General features: G+C 36.6%; 4 protein-coding genes across 7 annotated transcripts in view; 2 read left to right on the top strand and 2 right to left on the bottom strand.

The window, feature by feature from the left end:
- LOC129750000 (uncharacterized) overlaps positions 1-26,032 on the top strand; it is a 64,068-nt gene that overhangs the window by 14,872 nt on the left and 23,164 nt on the right. The gene's annotated exons all lie outside the window — the stretch shown is intronic.
- Positions 11,813-12,599, top strand: LOC129750002 (uncharacterized). The gene is made up of 5 exons (XM_055745183.1): positions 11,813-11,831; positions 11,900-12,014; positions 12,076-12,135; positions 12,197-12,373; positions 12,438-12,599. Exons 2-5 carry the CDS (start codon positions 12,011-12,013, stop codon positions 12,542-12,544), a joined length of 348 nt encoding a protein of 115 aa, XP_055601158.1. The 5' UTR covers positions 11,813-11,831; positions 11,900-12,010; the 3' UTR covers positions 12,545-12,599.
- On the bottom strand, positions 12,530-13,208 carry LOC129749999 (uncharacterized). Its single transcript, XM_055745181.1, has one exon. The coding sequence runs from the start codon at positions 13,146-13,148 to the stop codon at positions 12,612-12,614; it is 537 nt and encodes a 178-aa protein (XP_055601156.1). The 5' UTR covers positions 13,149-13,208; the 3' UTR covers positions 12,530-12,611.
- The window catches only part of LOC129749990 (cyclic nucleotide-gated cation channel beta-3), a 28,565-nt gene continuing 25,361 nt past the window's right edge, over positions 22,829-26,032 (bottom strand). For both annotated transcript variants that reach the window (XM_055745171.1, XM_055745172.1), the window contains exon 7: positions 22,829-24,429. In XM_055745171.1, the coding sequence (XP_055601146.1) occupies positions 23,186-24,429 (1,244 nt within the window). In that variant the 3' untranslated portion in view covers positions 22,829-23,185. The remainder of the gene's footprint in view (positions 24,430-26,032) is intronic.

The following is a 26,032-nucleotide window of genomic DNA, read 5'->3' as shown; positions in this document are numbered from 1 at the left end:
GATTTGCTGCTCTTCTTCGGCATCGCCTGGAACCGATTCCAGCAAGCCTTCTGGGCACATTCTTCTTGGGAGCGTCCGATCCTCTTCCTCCATTTTTCCATTCTTCGGGATAAAGAAAAAAAAAAACAATGTAGAAATAGCTCGGACGTAATTTTTGCGGTAAATAGACCAGACCAGCTGATATTTGTTTACATCGGGATGCACGTCCTGTCAAAATTTATGATAGTATTGGTGAGAGCGCAAGCAACATCGAATATTTTCAAAGTGTTCTTCCGTCCACTTTATGGTCCACACTACAGTGGACTACTCATCGTGAAAACGAGCATGGAAACAGCTAAAAGTGCACTACCGGTTGTGCACTGGTGGACTACCAAGCGAAAACGAATTTTCTATTAGATGGTATGAGAATAACGATCTAGATTTCGTTGAGAAAGATATTAACCCACCAAAACTGCCCCCAGCTTCGCACCATAGAACGATATTGGGCTATCGTCAAGAGAATTTTCAAGAAGAATGGTAAGGCCAACAGGACCATGGCGGTGATCAATCAGCTGTACAAAACTTAATGAAACGCGTCAAGTCGAAAGTCCGAGAATATTACCAATAATTACTTTTTAACTTGTATTTTTATATACTGTAAGAATAAGCTTTTAAAAACACTTCCGAGCTGTTTCTGTGTTTGAATCATCAATAAAATCAATACAATGAAAAAAAATGTGTTAATAACTTATTTTCGATACACCCCTTACTCAGTTCTGACCAAACGGCCTTTACTCAGAACTAACTAACAGCCCTTTTCGCGACAACTGAGTCTTGGTTACTCAGAATGCGTGAATAATTCTGAAGGAGTTTTTGACCGCTTTTTTCATGCCAGAAAACTGTTAGAACCTGTATTAATATTCACTGAAATGATGGATTCGTTGATTTGATGAATAACAAGCAGTTCTTCGAGTGCTGAATTTTCGGTCGTCTGAATAATTGTTACGTGGATATTTTAAGTTCACTAGGATCAGCCATCGATTGCTTTATAGGTACATGTGGCGACGGCTGAGTAAAAGTTAGCCGGGCTCTGTCTGAGTATTTCAAAGATAGCGAGTAGGCATCAGGCACACGAAGCCCAAGGTGGTTCACCGAACCCACTCACGGCACGGAATGATGTTAAGGATGGTTTTACAATCATGTCCATCAAAACAAAATTTTAATAATTTTTAAAAATTCCATCAATTCTATTTATTTTCAGAGGTTCAGCAAAACATACCGGGTCAACTAGTTCCAAAATAAAATTAATCCATAGCTAATAAATGTTAAATTTTGAAGAGCCACAAATCATACCTGGATGTTGTGATAAAAAATGGTACTCAACAAAAACCAGTACCAAAAGTTAATACACGAATCTTTACAGTGTTCACACCAGCGTAATTATCTTTAAATTTTAAATTTTAAAAATAGTCTCTGGAGCCACTGAAATCAGATATTATTTATCTACCTTCTGGGTTAAAGTTCTTAAATCCCGAAATGTACTTTTTAATGGAATGTAGGTATTGGTTATTGGTAATATTTGAGGTTAACATCGGAGGTGCCAGGTGGTTTTGTAAAAAATCAGGACACCGTGAAGAAAAAAATCAGGATTCTTCAAGACATCACTAAATTGATGGAAATAACATATAGCTCTACTTAGATTGCATAAATAAAGGCGAAATACAGGTACTGAAGAGGCCTCAAATTATACAACTGAAGCAAACAGAACCTTGGTTAGTATGTTTGTATAAAAAAAAAATTTAATTATCAGATTATCATGGGGTCAACTATTTTTCTACAAATTTGTTTGATGTTCTCATGATAAACTATAAGTTCAGTAATCATGAAGATTTTTTTTTGAAAATCAGGACCAATCAAGACATTCTACAAACCATTTTTCAAAAATCTGGACAATTCAAGCGTTTTTGAAAACCTACAAAAATCACTGATCAAACAACACGCAACATTCACAGGATCTTATCAAACAATTTGCCTTAGAAGAAAATGGGCCAAACTTTCCCTGCCAAGCCGTATCGTTAACTGCTTCGCCTTAAAAACTTGTCCCAAACTTGGCTGATTGACCCAGTCACGGATACCTAAATCGACCAATTTCCATTTTCGAATCCAGGAATCCAGCAGGTCCTCGCGACTTCGCATTGAGCAAACGCATCAAATTGCGGAAACTGTTTTGTGGGGTTTTCCATTACGCCAGCCAGGCAGCCAGCAATCCATCCGCAAAAGTTAGTTCCATAATGCGGAAAATTGCTTTCTTTCAGCAAGGTTGTTGCGAACGAGTTTTTTCGTTCCCCTGGCCCAGGCATCGATTAATTTCGAAAACGCTGGCCGGTGGGTGGAAGCAAATCGGAACTTTCCATGTTTCGTAATTCGTAGGAACGTAGGTACCTACACATGACTTGAGCGATGCAGGGGCAATGCAATTTGACATTGCACTTTCTACCAAAGTCAAGTTTAGAATTTTCAGGCCCAAACAGAACTGCAGATGTCGAGGATACACATGTTCAAATTCAAACTAGACTTAATGCAACCGGCAAAGAATGAAGCCAATGACACGTTGAGCATTTAAATGGGCATTTTGGAACTCCCTTGCGAAAGAAGACAGTCGTATCGTGATAGTGCAATCGTTTGGTGCAATAAGTTTCATTAATCGATTTAACAGCAAGTGGATTCAATTGGCAAAAAAAATATTGCAGATATTAGAAAAACTACTAAAATTTACTCTGATTTGGTTACATGTATCAGTCTCTTTCGTAAGCCTAGCGAGATAACGAATTACTTTCTGTTGGTTGAAACATCTATTTTTATCCCACGTGATGCCTATCTATTTTCCAATACTATGAATTTCCGAAAATGTGCAAATTTTGTGATTTTTTGTCTCTTCTTTTTTTTCTATTACCAACATAGCCAAAACGTGTAAGCATCTTGGAAAATGAAAGACTTGCGTCCTCTATTTTTCTTCGTAATCTCTGTTATATTTAAAAATGCATTGCGGAGATTTCTACGGTCACGGAAGAATAAAGCGTGGAGTTCCCTATCAAACGTTTCATATTTATGCTTTATGTACAATAACTTTATACAAAAATTATACAATGCAAAAGTCTTAAATCGTAAAAAAAAGTTGGATCTCACCAAATAGGTTATCGTCAACATAACACATGCTTCCCTGAATTCTAACCGAACATCTGAAGTTGGCAGGAAGCAGGCTGATGCTGTTTGATATCGGAACCTATTGCAACCAACGTTGCTGAAGCTGATTTGTTTTTTCGCACATCTTGTAGTTTCTTCCCTACAGCACACGTAACTATTTTGTACACCTTTGCGGTTATTTTCAACTGAATTGGATAGTGGTTCTTCCTTATTTAAACTTTTTTCTTCCTTAGTTACAACGATTTTTTTTGCGGATCGAAAAATTTTGACGTCCGCGCGAGTCAACGCCTACTCGCACTTCACATATTTTGTGATTCAATAAATTTGAGATATCAAAACAATTTTCGAATTATTCTCAAGCGATTACAATCTAATCAATAACTGCTAACAACTCACCTTTGTATCCAGAAGTAAGACATTAACAAAAAATTTACAACTTTTGGCATGGCCAAAGCGACTTACGCTACCTCATTTTAGTTGTCTAATCAATATAGTTACATAGGTCCAAAATCGATCGTAATAAAGCACCAACCTCGTAACCATGCTTTGTTTTATAACCTTAGATGGGGGATGAAATGGATTTGATTCGATTAATAAACCCAATTCGACAAACGGGGCTTGAATGTTATGTATTTATCAATAAATAGAAGGAGTGCCATAAATAATGTTGTGATCCATGAGAACAATCATCTCCCGCCTACCAACACGTAAATAACAGAGATAATTCCTATGTCTATAACAAGATAATAAAAAAAATGAAATATATAACCAATTTTTGTAGAATATGAAGATGATTTTGAAAAGATAACAATGCAAATTCTTTTGAACGCGAATGTAGCCGGTTGTTTGCAGAATTTATTATGTTCTACGCAAATTTAAAGCTACAGGACTTTTCTTTTAATTCTTCGAGAAGACATTCATTGCAAAAACTAATCTTTGATTTTGGGGTCTCATAAAATGTACAAAATTTAGATTTTTTTCACCCTCAAAAATATCTTAATGGGATGGGTTCATTAAATCGAGCCATAGGAAACCGAAAAATCACTGACCATACACGGAGAAGAAAGTAAAGTATTTTCAACAATAATCCACTTATATCCAATCATATTTCTGATTAATTCTCGGCTAACTATTAATCTGAAGATTTCAACTATTTGTATAGTAGGTTGCCTGATGGATTTTGTGCACTCAACAGTACATACAATGATTTCAACTGTGATCGTATGATTGTTTTTTTTTTCTTTTGACTGTAGATATGATGGATTCAATTGAAATTGTTCGATTGATTGCAGGCGTTTTGATGTAAATATGATTAATTCAATTATATTTTTCTTATGGAATTAATTATAAATAAATTGGTTTTATTAACAGTTCGTGTATGATAGATATTTTTATAAATAACTATATGTATATTTGAAGTTAATTTTTTTTAGTGTGATATGTTTTTTGTTCATGATTTGATGTATTTAGATTTTGTTTATTTCTAACATTGGTTGTATAAAGTTACACTTGTAAGACATTCACATCGACTTGTTTCTCCTCGTCTTCCAAGAGCTTGCCGTCGTCTCCGTATGCTGATCCGGTTTGGATGGAATTGAATGGGATCGTAAGGGAAGTGACAACAATGTCTATTCGATTATTTTGGGTTGTCCTTCCGACAAGTCCTGCAGACAAGGGAGATTCAGTCAATTATTTGAAAAACCACATTTTTAACGAGACTTACCGACAAGTTTATTTTGTATCAGGTCGCTGCCATTATGGTACCCGGTTTGCAATTTATTCTTTGCAGGGGAGTCGAGGACATTTCCTTTTCAGGAGAGTCGACTTGGTACACCAAAACTCCACCGGTTTTACGCAGTGGACAGCTTCATCAACCAACAGCGGATGATTATGATCGTCACGGGTTGAGTGCCTGAAATATGGAGAGTATTTATAACCGTTCTAAATTATTTTTTAAGGGGAACTTACTCAAGTGCTGCTGCAAGAGGTCGTTTTCCGGTGAATCGGCGGAGATTGAAGCCGTTATACCTGCTCCACATATTCCTCGGACAGCTTTTAGGGTACGTTTTGTTTTCCCGGTGGCACGGAGACATTCCAATCTGATAGCGAATCGTTCTGATTCGTTGGCAGTTTGATCGGACTCCAGTGTTTCTACTACTACAACCAGTTTTCCTCTGAAGGGACCTTTAAGCGGTGCCTTGAGTGCGGTTCGGACGGTCAAGAATCGCCGTTTTTTGTATAGCAAACAATCAAATCCTTCGGATTCTAGAGTGTCTGCGGTCTGCCGAAATTTATCACGTTTTTTTTTCGATGCTGCTGGGGGGAGAACAAACTGCACGCTCAAAGTTAAGTAAAATATTATATTATATTTATTGTTGAATTTCCGAAAATCAATCATACAATTTAGTTCAATCTATCATATTTACAGTGAAATCCATTACAGTTGAATCCATTTTATTCGTAGTTGATTGCGTAAGATCAATCTGCAGTTTGAAGTAGAGTCCATTATATTTATAGTTGATTGCAAAAAAATCAACTACACTTTGATGATTAGTATAACTTGCTGAAATAATTGAAACAACAGTCGTCTTTTTTCTCCGTGTACTGACTGGACACTCGATTTCGCTTTCTTAATAATTTTTCCAACAGTACGCAATATCGATTCCAGAGTGCGCATCGATCGATTTGATGAAATGCTATCCCAGTTAGGAAATGCCACCCAACTTTAAAATAAAAAATAGGTTATTTCTACGACAAAATCGGGCTAAACAGCTACATTTTTCCTACAGGGCATTTTTTGTCAAATTTTTCAGGTTCGCCACCTGCCGTCGGTATTACGAACCTACAAAATCTGACAAAAAAATAGACAGAACATGTTTGAATTTTTGTTCTAAGTGTCATTGTCAAAGTGATCAGTGGAAAACCCGAAAATCCTTACTTTCGATAACAAAAAGTTCCTAGGAAATGTTAGTTTTTTTCATGAAGCTTTAACAAATATGGGGTCATGTGGTATAGCTCAGTTGGCATGTCAGTTGCCTCCTGAGTTAATGTCCGTGAGTTCGTGCCCAAGAGTAAACATTGAACACAGTTGTACAGGATAAGTTTTTTTTATTACTGTTCGCCAAATACATCGTTCATAAAAGTTGCGAATGACACAAATATCTTAGAATTACTACAATCTAAACAAAAATAAAACAAATAAATATGGGATTCAGGAGGCTTCGTTTGAAAGAAAACCTTTTTATATTTATTTAAATAAAATAAATAATTTTTTTTAGCCACAAACATAACCATTTTAAGCATTGGTGAAAATCTATCAAATATTCAGAAATGAAAGTAACAAATAATGTTTACGGTTCAAATAAGGATTATTTTCTTCTCTTGTAAGCTCGAATAAATTTTAAGATTTTAGTTTCTGCAATAATAATAATGCTAAATGTTGAATAAACTTTCCAGCTGAATTTCACCTTTTATTAACCAAAATTATCAAAGATAATTTTATATTTCCATATTAAGGGGGCATCCATTTATTACGTAACGCTCCTAGGGCGGGAGGGGGTGAGCTCTAGCGTTACGAATTGTGACATAGGGGAGGGGGGGGGAGGTAAGCTCAACGTTACGTAACATTTTCTTTCATACAACGATTCTCATTCTGATCGCAGGTATTTAGCAGGAAAGTCAATTTTATGTCATGTTAAGTCAATTCTGACTTATCGGAAATGTTGAGCAAATCAAAGTCAGCTAAAAAGCTCTAAACTTCAACATCTTTGAAGCTGGTTTGTATCCCAAAGATTCTTCAAGCCATTTTCTTATAATCTGAACTACATTGGTATGAAACGATCGGTTGAAAACCGAATATTACTAAGAATATTTTTCATGCACAAGCCAAACTATCAGTTAACAAGCGTAGATCAATTCGTATGGCCAACAATAAGTATAAACAGAAAGGTCTGACTATTGAGTAATAAGACGCAATCAAGACAGGTGTGGACTTCGATAGTGAAGAGATCTGGAAATATGTTGTTGATGTTTAATGTTTATTATGGTTATTATGTTTAATATTTATTATGTTTAAAAATATTATCAACAAGTTATTGAAGGTCCAATTATTTGTTGAGTTTGGTAATATTTTTGAACTTCTTATATTGTAATATAATTGTGTTAATTTTTTTGCGAACCTTCGAACTAAAAATTTTAAAATTAGAAAGGATAGTGGAGGGGGGGGGAGTATGTTTCAGCGTTACGTAATTTTCATAGGGGGTACGTTGCAGCGTTACGATTTGTGACATACGGGGGGAGGGGGTCAAAAAAGAGCAATTTTTGCGTTACGTAATTTATGGATGCCGCCTAAGCCCTGTGAATAAAGTTAAAATTTTCTTAGAAAATTTTTAAATGAATACAGATCTACATTTGTGATTTTCACCAGGCTTGTGTTCCTAAACTGACCCTGATTACATTGAAAAATTTAGTTTTGAATCAAGAATAAAAGTTAGCAAACTGCGATCCCCTTCAATTTGAATCCTTAATTAAATTCTTATATTGATATTTTAATCTTGGTTATAAAACTTAAATTCAAGCTGAATCCGAATACGAATTTTAAATTTTAATTCCGAGTCTGTCTGTCTGTAATCATTTTGAGGCTTAATTCAAAAACTGTGTCTGAATTCCAGATATGAACTCCTATGAATTAAAAACCAAAAGGAGAAATTTGATCAGCACCCCCAACCAGAAATTTCTTACTTGATTCTGAATTTATGGTTTTTAATAACCATTTTTTTAAAATAATTTACTCGTAATTGAACTTGTAAATTTGAACGAAAAATTCTAATGATGAAATGGTTTCTGATTTTTCAATTCTGAACTCATTAAACTTTCTTACGTTTCAATTCTGTATATGAACTGAGGAGGAAAATTTAGTACAAATCTTAAAAATGGTTTAAATTTTAAATAGTTTCTTTTCATATTCCGAAATGATGAGTTTGGAATATGAAAAGTCAATCTTATTTAAGTTCAAAAACGAACACACACATACAGGATCTCAGTGAAACTCCATGTTTCTTTGAAGAGATCTAAACTCTACTTAACACTAAAGCGTGCTAAAGCGTACATCTTTCAAGGAAATGATGGCTAGCACCTTACGTATGCTAACACCACCAGCCCACAGTATGCCGTGACCGAGAATCGATCTCATGACCTCTGGCTTAGCAGACTTAAACGCTATCCTCTAGGCCACGGTCGGCGGCGGTTTGAAATGGAAAACCAAGATTCGAATCAGGATACTATCCCAATGATGGCCCAAACTGAAAATCAAGAACGATAAACTGGGTATTTACTAGAAATCTTTCCTCAAGTTTCAGGTTCAGGAAAATCCGGGCTATTTCATGTTAACACCTTGCATACTGTTTCAAAATTTTCTCCAGAATCCGGCCAATATTCAGGAAAATTTCGAAAGTATTCTATTAAAATCAAGAAGAAAAAAAATCGCTCTTGTTTGTTTTAACAAAATTTATTTAAAAAAATTTTTTGGACGCAAGATTCATAGTTCTAAGGACTCAATTTAAATTTTTGTTCAATTTTGAAAATAAAGTGAAAAAATCTGCGCAAAACCTGAGCAATCTGGCATGCTTATTTAATTTAATTTTTGGAGTCTAACACTAACTTTAGAAATTCAGTATTCGGGACTAAATTAGGTACCGTAATCCGGGGTAATATTGATCACTTTTTTCAATATATTTCGATTATTTTTTCTGTTAAGGAGAATGTGGAATGTTTAATATTTTTAAAACCAGTACTGGACTCCTATGAACGTAGAACATGGATACAGAAATTTATTAGACCTCTTAAAATTTGATTTAAAAATCGTTTTCGTCTCTGTTCAGAATATGATGCTTCGGGGTGACATTGATCAGTCTCTATTCTGACGGTTTTAACGAGTTTTCTTGAACATGAAGGATACAAAACATCTTGATAATATTTAAAAATGCTAGTTTATCAATTTAACCTTGATTTTTAACGTTTTATTTTAAAAAAATTCATAATCGAAAAAAGAACTATGATGCTGCCTACATTAAGGGGCAAAAATAATTAAAATTGCTAAATATTCTGCGCTTCAAAATACAAATGAAATTTTACCTTCACACATTTCCCTAGGCCCTCTCACTATTTCCATTTTCATTTTTTCTTCAAAGTTAACGATTTGATAGGGTTCCTCAGCATTTGTCCAATACGGGCTTACTCTTGGAAAGTGTCCTTATCTATATATATAAAAAGCAATTTCTGTATGTTTGTTTGTTTGTTTGTTTGTTTGTTTGTTTGTTTGTTTGTTTGTTTGTTTGTTTGTTTGTTTGTCTTCTATAGACTCAGCCGTCTTAAGAGCTAGAGGTCTGAAATTTGGCATGGACGCTCATTAAGACCAGGAAGGATGAAAAATGATTTCAGATTCTCGAATGACCCCTTCTGCAGGGGGTCGTCCATACAAGACAAATAATGTTTTCGCGATATTGACGTTATTTTTCGTCGGATTGTGATGAAAATTTGCACATGAGAGTATTAAAAGACGAACAATCGATTTCAGGTGTTTAATTTTGTGTAAGGGGTCAGCCAAAGGGGTCGTCCATATTAACTGTTCACTATTTTTGCGATATTGACGTTATTATACATCGTATTCAGATGAAAATTGGTACACAATAGTTTTGAGGGACGTGCAATCGATTTGAGGTATCAAATTTAGTGTTAGAAGCCGGCAAAAGGGGTCGTCCATATTAGCTTTTCAATATCTTAGTGATAATGACGTTTTTATACATCGGATTGGGATGAAAATTTGCTCTAGGGAGTTATTAGGAACGAACAATTGATCTCACTTATCCAAATTAAAGTAACGGGTCGGCCAAAGGGGTCGTCCATATTAACTCTTCACTGTTAATGCGATATTGTCGTTATTATACATCGGATTCAGATGAAAATTGACACACGATAGTTTTGAGGGACGAGCAATCGATTTCAGATATTAAATTCAGTGCAAGGGGTCGGCAAAGGGGGTCGTCCATATTCACCTTTCAATGTTTTTGCAATATTGTCGTTATTATACATTGGATTGGATTGGAAATTTGCACACGGTAGTTTTCGGGGACGGTTAATCGATTTCAGATGTCAAATGTTTTGCTGGGGGTCGGCGAAAAGGGTCGTCCATATTAACTAAACTTTCACTGTTTTTAGAAATATTGACGTTATTATGCAATGGATGGCTTGGAAAATTTGCACCGAAAGGGGTTTAACTTTTTGGCAATAATTGCGTTGTTATTTAACGATCGGAGTTGAAATTTATACACAGGGGGTGTTTCGGACGGTCAATTTATTCCTGTTTTCAAATTTAGTAGCAGACGACAGAAAAGTGATCGTCCAATATTTTTGCAATGATTTCAATGAAAAACAATAAATTCGGAAGTGAATCTGGAAAATGCTTGGCAATTGACTTTTATACTAACTGTTCATGACATATTCCAAGTTGAAAGCGAAACGGAGTTCGTATGGGATCAGCTAGTTTTATAAATATTAAAAATTTATCATTAAATGATCATAAAAATAGCACTCTAACTGTTCATATAGAAAGAAAAAAAGTTGTTCTTCCACATTAAACAACTCGTTTGCTTCTAAATGCTTTTTAGTATCATCGGGAGAGCTGTTTGTTTCCGAGCCTTGGAAAAATAGATATTTTAAGATTTTGAAATTTGATTTTTTGTTAACAGAAAAACATTTCAAATACATACCAAATTTTGCCTATTAGATTGCCTACTAAATTCATAGGCTTTCAAACGTAGAAAACAGATTTTAAAAATTCAAACTAACGACTGAGTTATTGATGATAATGTGGATTTTTGGTCAAATTTACCCCGGTGATCAATGTTAACCCGTTTTACGGTACTATCAATAAGTGAGACAAGTTTGGGACCTGGGACGAGATTTCGAGGCTTTGGACTAAGTTCTGAATCGAGATTATTACACTTGATTAATTTGAGTTGTTCGTCAAAGTAAAGTTCGATTAGGAAACACGAGCGAGCAAAAACATATCGCTTGAGACATTTTGGACCCTCATGGGGTTTAACGTTAACCCCCCTCCCCTTTCTCTTTCCAACGGCCATGCATGAAATACAGGAAAGCGCTTTTTATTGCAAAATATTAGCCCGGAACAAATTTCAAATCCTTCTTTTGTCACTCGGAGTTGGAACATTGTCACCTAGAAGTTTCAGAAGATTTAAAATAAATTAAAAAATATTCTAGAATATTATCCTATCGATATTCAAGTTCCAAATACCCGGAAACACATTCGATTAAAATAATAAACGGATACTAGTAAATCCCTCTTAACACATTGGAACACCTCCCCAGATAATTAATCACCCGTTCCTCAGAAGTGAAGTTCAATTACAGGCATGGTTCCAAGGCAAGATGGGTGAAGATTCTAATAAAGCACACTCGTCTCGCTTTTCAGCGCCAGCGCCACTTGAAGTTCAACGCTTCAGGTCATTTTTTTTTTATATTTTCGTTGTTTTTCTTCCGAAGTCGCAGCCCCGTTTTAAATTATTGCCTCTGAAAAAACAGGTTTTCGCCATCCGATCCGGCCCATTCGGTTTGGTTCCTGCTTTTTTTCTGTGAGTGCCGTATCGATTATTTTTTAACTAGTGGTACTATATTCCGTTTAACACGATCTTCATTCCAGAGTGAACCGTTGAACGTTCTAGTTGCTTACTAGAGAAGTACTCGTCAATCAGTGATCGATTCAATTTGTTTTTTTTTTTAATTCGTTTGAAAGTGGTTCATCTTTATCAACATGGGTGAGTTCTAAAGATCACTAGGTGACCTATTCAAATTCAATTTTTGTTTTGCGTCTTGCAGCAAAATTATTCATTGTCGGATTCGTGGCTTTGGCTTTGATTGCGATCATTGAGGCGGCCTGTAAGTTTGATCGACTAAGTACGTTAAGATGGAAAAAAATTAACTTGATTTCGTGTTCTAGCTTTCGGTCAGTGCCCAGTGGCCTCCAAAGTGCAAACCTGTACCCCGAAGTGTTTGAGCGACGTCGATTGTAGCACCAGTGGTGGCAAGTGTTGTCCGAATACCTGTAATTACAAGTCTTGCGTAAGCCCTAGTCAGTTGACGCAAAGCACCGGAGGTGGCCAGAGCGGAAATAAGTGTTAGTGTTTATTCCATGAAGTAAATTTTTCCTCAATTACTAAGCAAGTTTTTTCCTCGTCTAGATCAATCGGGAGGTGCCGGAACCTATTGCGGAAACGTCAAGTGTAACGCCTTCGAAACCTGTAAATTGGACCCATCCAGCAAACGCCAAAAGTGTACTCGTTCTTAAAAAGTTTTATTGACAAAATTATAACGAAAAAAATAAATAAAATTAAATAGCATCAGCAGCCTGAACACTAAACTTTCCGAGAACTTTTCCTGATTGGTCGCGCGATGTCATCCGCAGTGATCGAGTAGGAACCGGAAAGAGAAGACGAAACATCAGCCTTTCCATTGGGATCTACCTTGGGTCCATCACCGATCGGGATCGACAACTCCTTCACCACCCGGTAACCCTTCTCGTCGGCAACGTAATGAACTTCCCGCTTGTAGAACCCATCACTATACGCGTACATTCCCTTCAAGGCCAGACCTTCTCGGGACTCCTGCCGAGTTATGCTCTGATCGCTGATCGAGTCCTTGATCGATGAGTCGTAGGAATACTGCGCCGACTTAGCCTGCAACTCTTCCAGTGTTTCCTCATCGCCATCCTTGGTCAGATTTCTTCCATTGTTTCGTACCACAGCTTGACCACCTTCCTGACCCACGACCTCATACCGATCGCGTTCCTTGGCGGCTGCCGGCGATCCCTCGGGATAGTTTGCTCCTTGCTGAGGTGCCGCAAACGTCATCACGACCAATCCCAACAATACCAAACCAATCGATCGGGACATTCTAGCAACCAGTGTCAGTCTATCGCCTCAAATCGAAAAGAACAAACTACGACGCTCCCTCATCCAAACTGATCTATATATTGAATTCCTTTCAAGGTCTCACACATCTCTTGATCCAGACCTCACGCAACCTTAGCGCACCGGGCGAAGGCTCGATGAACCAGCTTCCATGTCCGCTAGTTATGCTACAGTTCTTTCCAGAACCGGTACCAGAACATGTTTCACTTTCTTCCTCCTTCTACATTCTTACATATGTATATTAGGTGCCGTTCGTCGTGAGCCCTACTACAGGGTAGAAAGATCATCATCGATCGCTATTATTATTATTGCGGATACACATTACATGCAGCAGGTTCGATAAACTTGGCCCGTTGGTCGCGGTGTGCAGTGTTTTCAATGTCATTCGGCAAATGGCATCCGGGATGTGCAAACCTGATTTCGTTCTTTGGAGCAGACCGTAGTTCGCTATAGTCGGCTCGCACTATTTCGAACTAAATAATTAGTGATGGATTCATCGAGCACTGGGAAAAACTATGGCACGTCGTGGCGTGGTGAACAAGGCTCGAAATGACAGTTGTACACTGTTAAGCGGGCCATAGACTACACAAATGGCCTGTACAAATTCGATGATTCCACGACAATTGTTTGATCTATGCTCGCCCACATACTATACAAACTTTTTTCACGCGAACACAAACGATTGCTGGCGAAAACAGCAACAGCAACAAAAAAACCATCTCCACCCCGGCTGGGAGGATGTTTTTTCCAAATATTTCGATCCCGACCGATTTTACTTCAACCGTTTGGGCGCTCATTCAAGCAGTGCCATACACTATGCAAATCGTGTTTACAGAGACAAAATTTCATCGAATTTCATCGCATTTGTACAAATGTTGTGTAGTCTGTGGCCCGCTTTAGTTTTGGAACTGGATGACTAAACGTATTTATAGATAATGCGTCTAGCGGAAACTACGTTCAGTTAATAAGTTTTTTTTTAGGGATTTTCATCCCTATCGAAAAACCATTAGCAACTTTTAAAAACTAGTTTTCTCAAAAATGGCAATGGGTGAACTTTTTGCTGCACAAGCAAGCAATAATTTGTTTACATGCCTCAAAAGCATGCGCGGTCCTATGGTAGAGGGGGTGGTCCGGGTGATCACTTCCCTCCCCCCCCCCCTCCACTCAAAGCTGCAAAACACCGTTACAAAACATTCTTAAATGCACGTATATTTATAAAAACTTCTAACATTTCCTAGTAGATGTGCCTTTAAATTTTCAAAACGTGGAAATGTTCATTCAACAAAAAAGTTTATTTATGACTTAAAAACTCAAGATTGACAAAAGTCGGTCCGCCAAATTCAAGCAGCTGTAATGTAACTTGACTTCGCTGGAAATAATTACACCAAATAACTTTTGTTGAGTTACTTAGAGTGTTGACTTTGAATTTTCTAACCATTTATCTACCATACCAGGGGTTTTCAGATCGTGCTCCGCGGAGTGAAGTACGCAATGAAAATCATAAATCAACCTTGAAAAACTCTGATTTTTTTCATCGTTTAGTTTTTATCGAAACATAAAAAACATATTTTCAGGGCATATAGACGAGTGAATAAATTTTGTTTACTTTGTCTTTACTGGCGATTTAAGCCTAGTCCACACTCGGCAACTTGAACTTCGATTTCGGTGGATGAGACTTGTTTTTGGTTGCTGTTCGTTCAATCTTTAATGAGCAGAATGACAACACACCTGCAACTGGTGATGCATCAAATGCAGAACCTCTATCGATGGTCGTTGAGCTGGACCTGGAGGAAACCAAAGAACCTCAGCCGGAAGATGTATCCAACGGCAAGAAAATAATAATCGCTGCAAAACACTGTATGAAAAGGATGTTCTTGCGTCGTACTTAGTGAGTTACCGAGTTTCTAAAGCTGGAGAAGCGTATACTATTGCTGAAAACTTAATCAAACCTTGTATTCAAGAAATCGTCCGTGTCATTGATGATAAAACAGTGGAATTGGTAAACGCGATTCCTATGTCTGACAATATGGTTTCTCGGCAAATTTGTGAAATGATGTTGAAATCATTTTAATTTCTCGATTGAGAACTTCAAAATTCGCCATGCAGTTTGACGAATACACAGATGTGGCAGGACTAGCAATTCTAATGATATTTGTCCGCTATCTAGGTTATGAATGTTTCGAAGAAGATTTTTTCCTTTGCAAACCGTTGCCAACTTTCACAACGAGGGCTGAAACTTTCAAGCCAATTGATGATTATGTTGCGAACAACAATATTCCATGGGATAATTGTATTGATGTATGTACGGACGATGTGAAAGCTATGGTTGGAAATACTGTTGGAGTCGTTTCCAAGATCAAAGAAAAGACCACTAGACATTATCCACCAATTTTGGCAATAAATTAGGCTTGTACACCTCAAAACATCAACCAAACAAGAAATCAATAGGATGCAAATTCAAAGCATCAAACTTCTGAACAATTTCTTCAACACACAAAAAAAAAACAATTTAGAAATATTTTTTTCCAGGAGTTAAAATTAGCAGCAAAAAACAATCACAACCGTTATTCACAGAAGCAGCCTACTTCTCTCTCTTTTGTTTATTGTTGGTTTATTGAGAATTTTTTAACTTAGCAATGTCGTATCAGATGTCTATAGCTAAACTCATTCCAAAATCTAATGCAGTACTATTTTTACTTAACTTAACAAGGAAATCATAATTAGATGGCAAAATAAGAATTGAGTGTCTGAATCACTGTAAAGATCAGAGAATCCAAAAATCGTTATCCTCCGATAGAATTTGTCGATCAAAACACCCGTGAGAGAGATTTTCATCCGCAAGAACACTATAGGGGAGATGAGGGCATAACGAGCACCCAGGGCATAATGAGCACTCCTTTTTTCTACATAAGAACGTAATTTCTTAAACAAATTTTCATAAGGGTTTGTTGCGTACTATCCATAGTATTAATTTTTCACCAAAAAAGAAATATCCTTCTCATCTTTACAGAGAAATTAAATAATAACCAGCTAGGTTCTCAAGTGACGAAAATATTATAATTTTTGAGCACCACCAAATAAGCTTTTATGGCCTTTAAATCATCTTGATCTGAAATGTACGCACTGCAACATGATCTACACATTGTTTCTCAATTTTCAACATCATAAAATTTTTGATTTTTCACTTTAATCAATTTTAAAACGCTTTTTTACTTAAATTTGTTCACTAGAGGCGAACAGAGCACTTTCAATAAAGGCATAATGAGCATTTTCTGCCGGGGAATCTAGCAGCGAATTCAACTCGATGAAGTCAACTGAATAATAGAGCTACAGCTTGGCTTGTTTCGTCTGTCGATTTGGCCTATTGGTAAGGTGTCGGAGAGATAACCAGTAGACTCGAGTTCGATTCCTGTTCGAGGGGATTTTTTTTTTGCAAATACCATTCATGATTGATTTTTTTATTGTCACATTATACGGCTAATAGCATCAAAGCATCATCCGTCAAACAAAACACTAGAAACATAATGTATGAGCATGTGTTAATTCTTTGAATTCTACAAACAGACCTAGATTACTGTGTTATAGCTTTGTTTGATGAATCTACGCCTCACCGTTTAGTGCAATCATGATCATGAATGATAAATGAAAAAAAAAATCACCTCGTCCACGAATCGAACTCGAGTCTACTGATTACCTCTCAGACATCTAACCAATAGGCCAAATCGTCAGACGATACAAGTCAAGCTGTAGCTCTATTACTCAGTTGACTTCATTGAGTCGAATTTGCTGCTAGAATCCCTGGCAGAAAACGCTCATTATGCCTTCATTAATGTTGCTCATACTGCCTCGGGGGGTTTCTCATTATGCCTCTACAGTGCCTGGTTTTCAGCTTTCGGCAAAATTTTTTAAAATGCATTTTTAAACGTTTTTATCTACTTTTTCAAGTTTCATCCAATTAGGCAATGGACTATTTGAGTGTCTGAACACGAAACAATGATATTATTCACATATTACAGCTGTTCTCTATGGTTAAATAAGCGTTTTCCTTAAGGTGACCATTATGCCCCCATCTCCCCTACTAGCGCTTTTAAACTTCAATTTTGCTCTCGATAAGTTGTGCATTCCGATTCAAATGTATCGTCTCTTGTAACGTTAAGGATAAGTTCTCGCTCACGGACGAGAGAAAATTTCTCACTATTTTGGAGTTTATAAGGGCGCGGAGAGTCAGAATGAACGTAAATAGCCAGAAAAAGCACTCTCTGCGCGTTTGTTCTTTCGATCGCTTCCAGTTTTGTCGGAAAATATTCCCAGAACTAGAACTGACCGAGAGAAAATAATTTCGGACGAGTTATCTTGATCGGCTTTGGAAAAGGGTGAGAAGTCATCGCATACTCATATTTATCGTTAAGTGTTACACAAGTGATAGACCAGTTGCTTCCCTGGTAAAGATTCTCTGTCTCTTAACTTTCCATCATTCAAATAGGAATTATAAAGCATCAAATTAATCTTTAGGTATATTTAAATTTAAATTTAAATTTAAGAAACAATTTAATTTAATTCTGTTTGAAATCTATCACATCAAATATTTATTTATATTCTAAATGACCGTGAAAAATTTGCAAGTACTGCCAAACAGGAATATAATGTGAAATATTAAAAGTTTAAATTTTAATAGAAAGAGGCTTAATTTTAAAAACCTTTTCAAGATTTCTAAATTCAAGTTAATGCGTTTAAACACAATGATTCCAGCAACAATAAACCAAAAGAAGAGATAGTGTGTTTGTAACTTTTCCATTTCATACTAGTTTTAAGAGCCAAAAAGGAATAAAAAGTATTTATAAATGCTGTTTCAATATGAAGGAATTGGTTTTTCGCTATAGAGATTTAAATTCATCTCCAGAACTCAAAATCTGCATTCACAATTATAACACAAGGAAACGAAATTCACATTTTCCAGGGTGCAAAGAATTTGAAAACTGATTTTGACTTATTTAGGGGCACTGAATGCAAATTTGTATTTTTTTTCTCCTATAAGCTCTCGTTTCCCGTATAACTTTTGAAAATACAAGGTAAAAATTCTTTGAAAATATTTGTGAACTTTTTAGCACTAGTGTATCAAAAAGATTTATAAAAAAGGGTTTTACTTAATGATCAATTTTCCTGAAGACTGTGAGTAATTTGTGACTTGTGGGCGACAAAATGATAGAAGTAACTATGTTGCCATGTTTTGTAAAATACAGGAATTTCGAAAACATTTTAAACCGAAATCAATCTTTGATATTTTTAATGCAAAAATGAAAATGATTTTTAGCCTTCAACAAAGGTATGAAATAGATCAAAATTTTCAGAATCAAAAATTTAACTAAACAAACTTTTCTTTTATGATTTTAGCAATAGTTATTAAGTTATGTATCCGATTGTCAGAAAAAGAATGTTAAATTTATTTTTTCAAATTGTTGTATCTTCGAAAAAAAAATCCAAACAAAAGCGGTATCGTTTTTTTTTATTCCCTATGGTCTATTGTACAAATCAAATTCTGAAAGGAATTTTTAACACTGTAACATCTGTTTGCGATATTGGCCCTTATTCTGCGCTGCGCGTGACGTGATGATTGTCACCTCACCTCGGAGTCACCGTGAGATTTGTCACCTTATTCCCGTAGTCGATATGGGTAAAGTGACAGAGGTTCATTCTAGGTGAGTGGCCGAATGAACACATCTGTCAAAATGGTAGAATTTAGCTGGTGCTGTTTTGATTTTGCTTTCGCTTCGGATTTTCCGAATTAGTTTTTTGTGTAACGATTTAGAATTTCGATTCGAAAATGGCCATCATCGGATGGTACGGTCACAGCAAGCTGCTTGAAGATGATAAACGGACGATTTGTGCGACGTAAGTAGAAATTTCGCTCATCAAAGCTGGGTTCGGATTTGGGTATTATTGCCGAAAAAACAAAATCAGATGCCGACGGCTCCGAATGGTGCCGGTTTATATATTTTCCCCAACCGAAGGTTACCACCGTGGCATGCCGGGGAAATTATCGTTAGTTGATTGTGGCGTACTGATTCTTTACTAATGGAATTCATTGTTATTTTTTAGATTTGGAAAAGTCGTCGCAATCATAGAGTTGGACAAAAACTTACAACATGACTGCGCCATCTTCGAGGCTGCGCCCAAGAACCCAAGAAAATTTCAATAAATAAAAAAAAATTATACACAGCAAAAAATAATGTAACGATGGACGATGTGATTTCTAAGGATTACGTATTTCTGTTGCAATAATACATCTTAATGATGTACACAACGTGAATACGTCGTGAAGTGTAATATCAAAACCTTCTTTGTGATATCGCATCAAGTAGTCAATGTTTTCCTTTGTTGACGTTGGAATTTGATTTCATTTCAAAAATAAAGAAACGGATTATGGACCTCAGCTGTATTTGTTTGGCTTGTAAGGACTACCAAAATTAATTAAAAATATAAGCAAACCCACTGCTTCAAAACAAATTTCATTATTTTTCCTTTTTTAGGAAAGTTGGCCCATATGGATCAGCGGTACGAAACAAATTATTTATCTCCAAACAGCCGGGTACATCACGACAATGTAAAATTAGGTACCATTTGCGACTCAAGTTATATGCAGGTATTTGATGTAATATAGCAATACTTTTTTTGCTGTGTACATATTCAAAACTATCATTCTTTATCAATAAAACTTAAAAAAATAAAATAAAATAAAAATTATTTATCATTTAATTAACTATTTAGAGCCTTTCATTCCCGTGTACATAAATTTTATGTTAAATTTCTTTTTCGTCACCACCTGAAAAGGTACCGACAATCCTCATCGATTGCCGAATTAGTTCAGCGAATCTAGATTTGTTCGTGAAAATTGTTTTTAAAATGGTCATACTTTAATGTTTTTGAACTTTTAGAGCCAATTTATTCCCTGTTTCATAAATTTTTTATTGAATTTCTATCTCGTCGCGACCTGAAAAGGTACCGACAATTGTCACCTAAAATCGTCACCCGAATGCCACGATTCTCACCCACGGTGACTACGAGAATAGGGTAAGAACTCACAAAGTTCATCCGAATTGACGTTCCTCACCTAAACCGACTGCTGGAATAGAGTGACTTGGGTGACTCTACTATCGTCACGTCACTCGAGGCGCAGAATAAGGGCCATTAACTTATACCTAAGCAAAAGCAATACTTATCGTGAAAGACGAATAACCACGAAATCCTCTTCGAAATGCTGGACGAACCATCCTATTCTTAAAAAACAAAAAAAAACCTTTAAAAAAAATGTCATTATGTGGGAAGTTGCGTTGAAGGCATATTTTTTCCGAATGCAACAGAAACGATGAAGTTTGTGCTCCCATGCTTCAAAACAATATCGAGACAGTAAAAAATAACTGTATCTATGGCGTGGTTTCCCTTTTTTTCAAAACACTACGTGGAAGGAAGAGCAGTGTCTGTTTTTAAAAACCTGTTCACGTTTGTTCTCAAAACTAACCGCAAGATTCTATGGCCCTTATTCTGCGCCGCGCGTGACGTGAGGATTGTCACCTCACCTCGGAGTCACCGTGAGTTCTGTCACCTTATTCCCGGAGTCGATGGGGGTAAAGTGACAGAGGTGAGTGACTGAATGAACCCATGTGTCAAAATGGCGAAATTTGCGCTGATCTTTTGTGCCGGTGTTTACATTTCGAGTTTTGGAAATAGAATTTTAAAATAACGAGTGAAAATTCCACTTCTTCCGGGACCAGTATCGGATTGTACGGTTTCAGCAAGCTGATTGGAACGAAAAATGGGACAAATTTTGCTGCAAAAAGTGAAGTTTTCATAATTTCTGTACAAGCTTAATGTGGGCCCGGAAACAGCACCGAAATGGAGAAAAAAATCCACATAAACGCAGAAGTGGATGGCTGTTGCCTTAAAAGACCAGTGTTAAACTTCCGGATATATACGAAACCGTAGCTGCTGTTTCAGGTTGGTTAAATAAGTTGCTGTTTAGTAAAACAGTTTAAGTAGAATTGTCTTTCGTTTTCATTTCAGCAGTATGTGGAAAAAACTATTAAATGCTGGTAGGAACCAGTAAGTCAATCAACTCTACAGGCACCTGGTGGAGGAGTTTTGCATGGACCGAATACATTAATAGATTTTTTTTTTTTTTGTTTCGATTATAGTCGTTTTACCATCTTTATGGCATTCGCGACTCTATCAACGTTGCAGTTGGCGGATCGTTATTGAAAAAACTCATCCGGTACAACTGTGTTCGATGTTTACTCTTGGGCTCGAACTCACGGACATCGGCTCAGGAAGCAACAGACTTGCCAACTGAGCTATATCACAAGCCCACATTAATAGATGATGATTCAAAAAGGCAACCGGCGCTTTTCGCCTAGTGATAATATTACCGACTCTTTCAGCAACGCCAATAGCCAATGAATCTTTTGTTGGTCAGCAACATCGCAAACGAATTTATTTTCTTGGCAGATTTGGATTAATTAGTGTAGAAATTTTACTAGGTAATGTTATTTTGGAGCACAATTTTTCTTGATTTGATTGCTGAAAAATGATTTAGCTAATTAGCCTAGATTATTTTTTGTTAGGCCAATTTCATATTTTCAAATCACAGTTTGCAAATACAGTTTGGAAACAAATAAAACAAGATTTCTCATTTCCTACTGGGCATTTGTGAATTTAATTTACTTATAGAGATGGGGGGGAAAACTACGAAAAAAAATATTTTTAAATTCAAACTACGCAAATATATGCGTTTTTGTATAAAAATTTGCCTCCTCTGACAATGCTCCTCTTCTGCGAATAAATTAATCAAATTGTTTTTAAAATCGTCATACTTTAACGTGATTAAACATGCAGAGTCTAATTATTCAGTTTTGCATTATTTTTCCCTTAAATTTCTATCTCGTCGCCACCTGAAAAGGTACCGACAATTCTCACCTAAATTCGTCACCCGAATGCGACAATTCTCACCCACGGTGACTACGAGAATAGGGTAAAGAACTCACAAAGTTCATCCGAAGTGACGTTCCTCACCTAAACCGACTACTGGAATAGAGTGACTTGGGTGACTCGACTATCGTCACGTCATGCGCGGCGCAGAATAAGGGCCTATGTATTTGCGTATGGATTTATATGTTTCTTATACCAAGGCAGATCAAGCTTGAAGAGCTTGCTGTTTATAGTTCTTGACCATCAGCGATCACCGCTATCGTAACTACCCTCAATTGTGCTACCCATAAAGAAATTTTAATTACCGAGCGCCCATTAATAGGATGTTGTTGTCATTAGGTATTACTACCGTTTCTATTTTTAGCAGCAAGACATCGGAGAGAAAATTTAGCTTACTATCTTTAGAAGCAAGTTGGAGTCTGTACTCGTTATCAGTGAAGTGTTATCGATAGTACGTTAGAAAGTTTATGATTCTTAGTTAGAGATAATGAATCTAAAGTCATACATTTTATCATCATATTTCATTTGCCCCCTAATAAAGCTGAAGAAAAGCTTTTCAACAATTAAAAACATTGATGTTCGGGATTTACAAAGTATTTCATCTGTTTCTTTTTCAGTCCAGGAAATGGATTCTTCAAAACTGACAATGTCGCTCGTACAAGTTCAAAGATATTTATGTTCAGTCATTCATACCGGCAGTCATTTCGTGACAGATTTATTCGTTAACCACAAACAAAAGCTGAGCGATACACTACCCTCTATGCATATTTCAGCCTTGGCCACAGATAAATTAACAACACCGGCGTAACATTCAGTAAATAGTTTTTTTTTGCTGCTCTACGGATCTGAGTAGGAGAGAACTAATCTATAGTATTGTGAGGAACATTGATGCTGTTTGTTGGTTTTGTTGAGATTTATAACATAGAATATAGTTTGGTTTGGTTTAGTTTTTGTGCTAAAACTTCAGGTTGGTTTTTGATTTTAAACAACAAATTTTATAGTTGGAGAATACTGTTATAAGTTATAATCAACGAGAAAGTTTAAACTGGCGATTTTTGTGCTTCGATTTCCTCTTTGGAAAGTTCTTTGAGAAGTTTGTATTTTTCCGTATCGGTCAGATTTATGTAGCTGTTGTTGTCCATCAGTTCTTTCTTGATGCTGTGGACCAGATCATAGGGCAGCTCGACATTCTTCTCGTTTTCGATCTGTACCTGTGTGGTGTGAACTTCCAAAATATTAACCGAATTCTCGTTATCTGGATTTTGCTCGAATGAATCAGTTTTGTTAAGTTCCGATTTAAATCCCTGTGTCAGAAGCTGAACGGCTGCCGATTCCTTTGGCATGGCTTGAATAACGGTTTTCAACAATTTGGGAGATGCCTCGAGACTAGGATTGTTTATGACAACATCCGTATCGCCGTCATTTGTATCGATGCTCTGTTGTGACTCGGCTTTCTCACGAGCAGCATTTTTGCGCATCAAACTCTTGGCACGTTTCTTCAGAATGGCCTGGGCGTTTGGATAGTAAACAATAGCCTCGTTCAAATCCGACTTCGATAGGACAAAAAGATTTGAGAAACCCTTGGAGCGGACATCTGCTGTCCTGCGATTTCCTTCAGCTCCATTGATCGCCAACAAACTGATCTCTCCGAAAACCGATCCTTCATATAAAGTAGCCAAAACAACGTCACTTTTAGGACCTCCCATAACCAGAACTTGCCCCGTTTTCACAATGTACATCTCCTTGCCCACTTCACCCTTCCGACAAACATAATCCCCCGGAAGAAAGGTCACCGATCGTAGCTTCAAGACCAGCTCCCTCAACAGAGCTTCTTCACAGTCAGCAAACAACTGAACCTTACTCAGGGTCTGAATATGAACCGAAATGGCAATATCCGTCTTCAAATTCGCTGGTAAAGCATCCATAATGTGGGTCTCGTCCAAACTCCTCTGCTGCTCCCAGGTAAACGTGAACCACATCTTAACCCTGCGTTGCAAATCCGTGGGCAAGTTCAGCTGCCTCATATATTCCAGCGTCTCATCCACCAGTTGCTTATACTCCGACTTTGATCGCGTAGCCGTTGCGATGATGTCGCGGATTTGGCCGATCAGCAGGGCGAACACAAACACGCCCATCAGCCAGGCCGCCGTCATGAACAGCAACTCCCCTTCCTTTTCCGGTTTCGGATTTTTTCCGATCGATGTTGCCGTCTTCGTCGCAAAGGCGAAGCACCGCACATACGCGTGGCCCTTGTTGCTGAACACCCACCGATTGGAACCGAGACCTACCGGAAAAGGGGGGAAAAATTGAAAAATTATGGAACCCTCAAATGCGATATTTATAATGAAAGGACTTGACGATGTGGTTTACAAAATTTATTAATGGAAAAAGGGACCAGGTAACCGGAATAACGAGGAAGCTGTCGCTCGTTTCTTAAATTCTAGAAAAGCGTGTTTTTCTTTTCAAAGTAATAAGAAAAAAAAATACTTTAAATCATCACAATACAGTAAAAAAAAAATTAAAAAAAGGTAAATCGAGCTAGAATAATAAATAAAATCAATTTGCTCTTTAAAGAAATATTGTAATATTTTTTCTTTTATAAATTTAAATTATCACGATTTTTATACGAGTTGTTTTTAAAAAAATTTGAAAAAGAGAGGAGGATGAAACTTTTCCCGAATTTGACACGAATTAGCATTTTAGTTAACAATTTCTTAACGTTGTTTAAATATAGGTTGCTTAAATATATGGGAGAGTGGGGAATCATGGGCCACTTTTTTTCGTTGTTCCATAACTTCTTTATTATAATAGATAAAATGAATATTTTCAAGGTATCATAAGGTTTTTTTTTTTTAAATTTTAGTAAGTTATTTTCCCCAAATTCTGACTGTTTGAAAAAAAGCAATATTTTTTGGATTTTGAAAAATGGTGGGGAATCGTGGGCCACCAAATCCAAATTGACCAAATAACATGCAAAGTTTATGAGTTGACCCAAAACTGTGATTTACTAATTCATTTCGTTATTTTAAAGCAATTTCAGATGATGAAATAAAAAAACCGTGTATGATCGCATAGATTCCAAAACCTGGTTCGCGAACCTTTTGGCAAAATTTCTTATATAGGATGGACAAAATATTTTTCATAACTCTTCATTTGGCATAAGAAAACTTTACAGATAGGTAAAACGTATATTAAGTTCTGAATGTGAATAAAAATAGAGATGTACCGAATATTCGGTCGGCCGAATATTCGGTCGGCCGAATATTCGGCGCCGAATACCGCCGAAAAACCGTTAAGCCGAATAGGCCGAATAGGCCGAATATCTACTACAGACTTGTAATTTTTTCAAATAATTTAGGATAATTTATAAAATATCCAAAGTTTTGTTGTAAAAGCTACACAATCATTAAAAACTTATGGTTTCAGCAAAATATCTAAGGTGTATCCGCGTATCTTTCACTTAGATCGTACAGGAGAATGCTGAAAGGTATCGCTTTATTCTTTGATTATAGTTTATTCATGGTTTTCTTGATATATTCAGACCACAAATCCAGTCAAGAATCCAGATAAGTCAAATCTGGCCGGGATGTCCAATTAAATGTTGTTTAAAACTTCCCGAGTTTCGCTCAGGTTTATTCAGATTATTTGCGAACTTAAATAAAAAACTCAAATTCCGCTTTAAAATATTTTTAGATTTTGTGTTAAATAACGATTTTTCGATTTGTTTTATCCCACATTTCACAGGAACGCAATCTCTTTGGTGACAAACGCCCTAGAAGCGACTAGTCATCTGATGCTTTTCAGTTATTTGTGACATTTTAAAAATCAGTTGGGATAAATCATCCCTAAAGATGAGAATCCCGGCAATCGGGATGAATCATCCATAC

The sequence above is a fragment of the Uranotaenia lowii genome, chromosome 2 (assembly GCF_029784155.1).
Source record: "Uranotaenia lowii strain MFRU-FL chromosome 2, ASM2978415v1, whole genome shotgun sequence".
NCBI classification, from domain to species: Eukaryota; Metazoa; Arthropoda; class Insecta; order Diptera; family Culicidae; genus Uranotaenia; species Uranotaenia lowii.
Note: the sequence above shows the minus strand (reverse complement) of the source record. Positions and strands in the feature narration are given on the sequence as shown.

What these genes read in the sequence shown, in the direction of transcription:
- LOC129749999 (XM_055745181.1), bottom strand. Translation starts at nt 13,148, where the DNA reads ATGTCCCGATCGATTGGTTTGGTATTGTTGGGATTGGTCGTGATGACG.
- LOC129750002 (XM_055745183.1), top strand. An exon ending in TGCGATCATTGAGGCGGCCT is followed by an intron (nt 12,136 to 12,196) that starts GTAAGTTTGATC and finishes TTCGTGTTCTAG; the next exon opens with CTTTCGGTCAGTGCCCAGTG. An exon ending in TGGCCAGAGCGGAAATAAGT is followed by an intron (nt 12,374 to 12,437) that starts GTTAGTGTTTAT and finishes TTCCTCGTCTAG; the next exon opens with ATCAATCGGGAGGTGCCGGA.